The 7,196-nt window shown below is 33.8% G+C and overlaps 1 protein-coding gene across 1 annotated transcript; it reads left to right on the top strand.

Moving 5' to 3' along the window:
- The first annotated feature begins 80 nt into the window (after positions 1–80).
- LOC107764994 (U-box domain-containing protein 21-like) lies at positions 81–1,524 on the top strand. The gene has a single exon (XM_016583567.2). It carries the CDS (start codon positions 185–187, stop codon positions 1,520–1,522), a length of 1,338 nt encoding a protein of 445 aa, XP_016439053.2. The 5' UTR covers positions 81–184; the 3' UTR covers positions 1,523–1,524.
- Positions 1,525–7,196: the final 5,672 nt, after the last annotated feature.

Genomic DNA, 7,196 nt, shown 5'->3' with positions numbered 1-7,196 from the left:
GTTTGAACCGCGTGACATCAAACAAATGCTATTGATTAAATCAGCACTTATATATATATATATATATAACACCACCACCCCTTTACCTACTTGAATCCCATCACAAACAAAAGAAAACCAAAAAAATAACCCAACTCACTATTTTCATTTCAAGATTCTTTGAGTATTTCATTTTTGCAATTAAATGATGATTTCAACATGGAGGAAAAGGAGAACAGAAAGAAGGGTAGCAAAGAGAGGATTAATGGAGGATATAACAAGCATAGAATTGGTGATTCCTAGACATTTCACATGTCCAATTTCCTTAGACTTAATGAAAGATCCAGTGACATTGTCAACAGGGATCACATACGATAGAGAGAATATTGAGAAATGGATTGAGGCTGGGAATCAAACTTGTCCCATCACAAATCAAACATTGAGGAATGGTGAACCAATTCCAAATCACAGCATAAGGAAAATGATCCAACAATGGTGTGTTGAGAACAAGGATCATGGGATTGAAAGGATTCCAACTCCAAGAATTCCTGTGACATCGTCTGAGGTTGTTGAACTACATGCAAAAATAAGCAAAGAGATGCATGACTCAGAGGTGTGCAAGGAATTAGTGTCCGAAGTGAAGAAGTTGGTGAATGAAAGTGAGAGGAACAAACGGTGCTTTGTTACCAATGGTACTACACAGGTTTTATCAGCTGCATTTGTTGCATTTTCAGAGGAAATTAATATGAAAAATGCTTCAACAGGGGAAGTGATCTTGTCAACTTTGAAGACTATATTGCCTCTGGATGGAGAGTCCAAGTCAAATCTTGGATCGATTTCATCGTTACGTTGCATGGTGTGGTTCTTGAATAATGGGAGTTTATCAAGCAGAAGAAATGCAGTTTTTTTGCTAAAAGATATCTTGAAAATGGAGGAACATGACAAGGTTGAAATCTTGTTGGGAATGGGAGGAGCTTTAGAAGGCTTAGTAAAACTTGTGAAAGAGCCAATTTGTCCTACTACTACAAAAGCTTCTTTATTAGCAATCTACCACATGGTTAATCCATCACATTCGTCGTCTTTCGCCAACAAGAAGGCTCAATCAAGATTTGCTGATGTGGGGTTAGTTGAATTGCTGGTAGAGATGCTTGTTGATTGTGAGAAGAGCATATGTGAAAAGGCATTAGGTGTTTTGGATGGAATTTGCAGCTCTATAGAAGGAAGAAAAAGGGCTTATAGTTATGCTCTAACTGTGCCTGTTTTGGTCAAGAAATTGCTGAGAGTTTCAGATTTGGCAACTGAGTTTTCAGTTTCAATTCTATGGAAGATTGGTAAGAATGAGAAGAGGGAAAATGGAGGTGATGTTCTTGTTGAAGCTCTAAAACTTGGTGCTTTTCAGAAGCTTTTGCTGCTGCTACAAGTTGGTTGTAGTGAAACAACAAAAGAGAAGGCTAGTGTGTTGTTGAAGTTGTTGAATGTGCATAAGGATAGAGCTGAGTGTGTTGATTCTTTGGACTTCAAGAGTCTCAAAAGGCCATTCTGAACCTTGGCTATAGACTATATATATATATATATATATATATATATATATATATATATATATATATATATATATATATATATATATATATATATATGTGTGTGTGTGTGTGTGTGTGTGTTTAGATACATGTTTCATTTTTACTGTATAAAGGTACACAAAAAAACAACAAAGGAGGGAAGTTGTTCAGAATACACTTCTGATTATCATTACTCGGACGCTGCAAAAATATCTCCTCAAAAAATAATATATTTTTAGAGGATTTGATAAGAGTGCGACAATATTATTGAAGAGTCCACACAATATAGCTTTTGATTATCATTCTATAGATACATATGCTGATGAATTAAGATGCATTATGAATTTATACATTAAATGTTTGGATGGAGGGGTCTTCTCTCCAAGTGATATATGTTTGCTATATATTTGATGTGAGGGTTTGTGCTTATGGAATAATAGTGATAATAATGAAATAAGCCCAACTTGGCATAATTCATTTGTCTTTTCTCATAACCATTTCTCCTGAGAAGGAAATTAAGATAAGTACAAAAGAATATTGAAGAGGAAACACAAATTTGGTCTCTTTGTGTTTCAAGCTTAACAATGAGCAATGTAAAAAAGTTACTCCCACCGTTTCAATTAATATAAAATACTTTTCTAATTAGTTTACTAAAAAGAATATTTAACTTTAAATTTTTTATTTTGCATATTTTATTCTAAATAAGAAATTTTTATAGCCACACAAATTTTATGACCTTATAAATCTTTTATCCCTTAAGCTTTTACAATCGCAAATTTCAAAAGTTTTTTACTTTAATCTTTGTATCGAGTCAAACTAGCCAAACAGATTGCAAGTAATACTCCTATTACATAATGAATGCCAGTATGTGAATTGGCAAGAGATTAGGGGCTTGGCAGAAGGGAAAAAAGAAAAAAAAAAGGAAAACAAGGATGATAAAGATGACTTGGAAGAAAGACTTGGGTCAAATTTTTCTGCCTACAGCCTAATAAGAATTGAACTAGCTGCAAAGCTCCAGGTAATAAAGGTTTGATTATCTAGAAATTTCAACAAGAATCTCTGTTCCCCAAAAGGGACCAAATCAATTAAATTAAAATTAAGGGTGATGGCTTGGCTTGTCCTAGTTGACGCATTTTGCTGACTCTATTCTCATTTCTGTTGCAGATGCAATTTGTCATAGTGTTTCTAATTGTCAATTGAAGTTTATTACTATCACGTTCAACATGTCCATATAATGCATGTCAAGTCTTGCCAAGACTGTTTTCTTTTTTCCTTTTGCCTTTGGGTTAGAGAACTAAATATGCATTTAACATTAATAATGTTCAGGATTACAACATCTGCTTAAAATATGAATTTCCAAATGCATTGCTTAGGCATGTCAAATCCATTATTTGAGACATTCTTTGTCACAATTATTCCACAATCTAGGATTAATTCTCTGAAAATCTATGTCATGATCATTCGCGTGGAATCAATATAACATTCGTAAATTAAATATTGGAGAAGAGAAACTGAAAGAAAATAAGAAAAAGGAATACCATGTTTAGATTTATTTTTTCTTTTTTCAAATGAAACACGAAAGACCTTCAGCATAGATAGCAATTAGAACTTAGAAGACAACTGATTACATAGATGGTTTAAGAGATTTTTTTTTTCTTTTTAGAAAAATGAAAAAAGAGAAGCATAGATGCCAGCCAGAAGAAAAAAAAAAAAATCTTAAATGATTAGGGACGAGTTCTCAAATGGGCCTGCATCCCCTGAGGCTGGGACTAAGCTCTCTCATGAGAAATTCAGAATTAGCCTGATTCACATTCGCTAATTAAAAATTAATTATAGGTTTTAAAATTAATCAAATTTTAGTCTCACTTTTATGAGAAAATAAAATTTGGACAAAATACTCTTAGTTAAAATTCAAAAATCTAGTATAATATGCTGGAGTTTGAACTTTTTACTTATGAAATTCCAGCACAATTTGCTGAAATTCATAATGTGATGGAATTTTAACATAATATACTGGAGGTTTATATGCATGAGTTTCATAACCCAACATATTATGTTGGATTTTTCGTGCTTCAGCTAAGGATATTTTTGTTCATATTTTATGTCGACATTAAATAATAGCAATTTTTTAATTACCTTGCAAACACTAACTATTTTTCAATTACTTACCCAAAAACTGGCCAGCTCATGCTATTTTGACTTAGAAAAGGGGACAGTAATAGATTGACCCAATCCAGCCAGGCCGATGCCTCAAAAGTTCCCGTCCAGGCCCGAATTGTAGCACTTTTACTAAGAAATCTACTTGCACCAATTTGAGTAGAGGCAAATTCATGATTTAAAGTTTATGAGTCAAGGACAGTAGATGTTTTGTGTTACTAAGTTCTATAGATATTTAATCAATTTCATAAGACAAATACTGAATATAATTCAATACTAATGAGTTCGATCAAATCCATAACCGAAGCTATACATCCCCGCCCTTGAGTCTGAGTTCGTACCTTTTCTGCTAACTAAATGAATGGGGTTGGGATCCCCTCCAGTGATGTTTGGTCCAGTATTCTTCAATAGGATGTTGATTTTGTGACACGTATCCTATATACTAATTAATGGACAAGACCCAACATATTTTCTTTCGCTTGATGCTAATGGACTATTGTTCTTTTATGGATCTGTTCAAGTTCATTTTAGCATCAATAAAGATGGAGGCGGAGCCAGGATTTAAAATTTATGGGTTCTGAATTTTTCATCGAACCCATAACTCGTTTTAGTTACTGGGTTCATAATTAAATATTTATACATTTTTTGAACATTTTAATACAAATACAAGGTCTAATCAAAAGCTACTGGGTTCGTCCAAACTCGCATTTACTTCTCTAGCTCCGCCACAGTAAAGTGGAGGTGAAATCACCTAGAGATGCTTTCTTTCTGCGATATCAGGATTGAGTTTAGTGACGTTCGAAGCCATTTTAATTCTATGCATAGCCGCAAAACGAATTCCTATAGAATGCCACTTTTCATCTCAACCATACCATCGAAAAGAAAAAAAAATTAGGATCTAAAACAATACACATCAGACATGAAATGGGTGGTGGTGGTATTTATCAATCATGGCTTGAACGCAGCAAAGTCTTCGACATAGCAAGGAATGGTAATGGTGTACCCTTTTGATTAAAAAGATTTACTGTCTCAGCCTCTTTGAGTAACTGAATCAAAAATGGGCGATTGAAGTATGAAACATTATCTTCTACTTGCCTTATTTGAATCGCTAGATATCCTTTCAGGACATTGTTATTTGCTTATTTCTTTCCTGGACTAATTTGAATAAGGTGAGGTAAGTGCAAATGTTTATTAAGAAGAGTCCTCTATCCACCACTCAATAATTAATATTGCAAATAAAAGAAATATTAATCATAGAGAGCAAAGAAGGAAAAAAGAAAGAAAACGAAAGAATAGCTTGAAAAGGGTTAAAGAAGAACAGCTGAGAGTAGAAACAGAACCGTGGTTAAACTAGTTTTTAGCTATGGAAATCTTGTCCATTAGTTAGTTAGTACGACATTTGTCAGAAAAACAACACTCTATTGAACAATACTGGACCAAACATCACCGGAGTTTTGAAAAAGAACAGTTGAGAGGAGAAACATAACCATGGTTAAACTAGTTTTTCGCTAAGGAAATCTTGTCCATTGGTTAGTTAGTACGATACGTGTCAGAAAAACAGTACCCTATTGAACAATACTGGACCACACATCACCGGAGGGGATCCCGACCCGAATGAATGGTGCGCGCTGTATTAGATATAGTTGATTTAAATCTTATGAATTAACACTTCACTTTACTAGACAGTGTTTGAATATTTGATAAGTTTAGAATGTTAATTGACTTATGTTAGTCGACTTTTTTATATTGGAGAAAAAATTTAGAGTAGCTATTGAAAGTCTAATGGAGGAAACATCACATCAAAATTAAAAAGTATGACAATCCACTTTTATGTGTTTAATCCGCTCATAAATACATGATTTCTTGCCATGTGTAGAGCTGATTGGCTATCACAAAAGACTTTTACAGGTTTAGCAAAGGCATAGTTGTAGACATGTAATTTTTGACCCTCCCCAAAATTTTACACATTTTTAGCATAAAAATTTAGTTTAGGTTTAACATCACTATTTTAGATAGTTTTGACTCTTTTACTTTATTTTATCACAAAATTAAAAATTACAAAAATATTTTATTTTATTTAGCTAATTAACATTTTTATCTAGTTACTTTTAATTGATCTACTTTACATAAAATTCAAAAATACAAAAATAGTTCCACTTTGTTTTTAGGAATATTATTTTAATTTTTGCAATAATTTTAATCTAATTCCATTTTTATCTTTTAGTATGATATTTGAAAAATACCAAAAATAGGTTTGTTTTAACGGTTAGTCTTATTTTACTAGTTATTTTATTTAAGTAGTATTAATTAGTAAATGGTGTAGTATTTTTGGTCTTGTTCTAGAATAAAGGGTACGAAATTTGGGGCTAATTTTGTTTGGTTTTAATTGAAAAGGCCTAATTTCGGATAGCCCAAAACATTGAACACTTACCCATTTCCTATTTGACTTAACCTAATTCCTACCCCTGTAAATAATCCCTAACTCCTAAAATAAAAGAACCTAGACTTTAACTCTAAGGAAAAACGGACAATCCATAACACACATTATAGCCCATCGGGCAATAGTAAAACAGTAGAACACTTTGAAATTCTCTCTAGGATTTTCTGTGAATAGTGCCGCCGCCACTATTCACGCCCCATAACTCCGGCGTCCGGCAAGGTAAGATCGCAAGATTGGTCTCAAAATAACCCCCTTGTCTTAGAGATCAATCCTCAATTGTTTTCATCCTCAAATTCATAACCAATCTTTACAGATCTTAATTTTTCCGGATTTTAGCTTCATTTGATGTTCTTCGCGTCATTTATGTGATGTTTTGACCAGCCATGACTGCCTTCGTCTCTCCCCAGCTCCAAGCCGTGGGAGAGCCACATCAAGTACCTGTAAAGAATGTTCAAAATGATAGCACACACAATTCATACGCTGCCCAGTTGTCTCAACCAAAAGTAGCAACAACATCGAATCAAAAAATCTTGAAATATATTGAAGTTATTCATGGAGTTCCAACAATTCAATTCTCAATGGAAGAAAGGATGGAATTTGCAAAGGAGGAAGGTTTGCATCAAGCTATTGTAGTGAAACTTTCTTCGAACTCTCCAGATTTATCCGGACTGAGAAGTTTACTGCCAAATATTTTCGGCATCAAAGGACATGTTTTAATCGGGCAACTTGCTCCAAGACAGTTGCTCATTATGGTCGATCAACATGACGACTTCGTCAATTCACTTGCAAGGTCAGTTAACTACTTTAAATAAAATGGTAGGGAGCACCAAATCAGAACATTCCCATGGTCTATTGGATTTAATGTAAATGAGGAAACAACAAAGGCAGTGGTTTGGATTTCATTGCCTAATCTGCCAACTGAGTTGTTTGCAATGAAAGCTTTGTTGTCTATCGCTTCAGCAGTTGGCAAACCAATAGCCATTGACAAAACAACTCAGACCAAGTCGCGTCCTAGTACTGCAAGGGTGAAGGTTATCCTTGATTTAATGGATAAACTCCTT

The sequence above is a fragment of the Nicotiana tabacum genome, chromosome 18, assembly GCF_000715075.1.
Source record: "Nicotiana tabacum cultivar K326 chromosome 18, ASM71507v2, whole genome shotgun sequence".
Lineage (NCBI taxonomy): Eukaryota > Viridiplantae > Streptophyta > Magnoliopsida > Solanales > Solanaceae > Nicotiana > Nicotiana tabacum.
The sequence above is the reverse complement of the archived record's forward strand: the minus strand, read 5'-3'. Positions and strand labels throughout refer to the sequence as shown.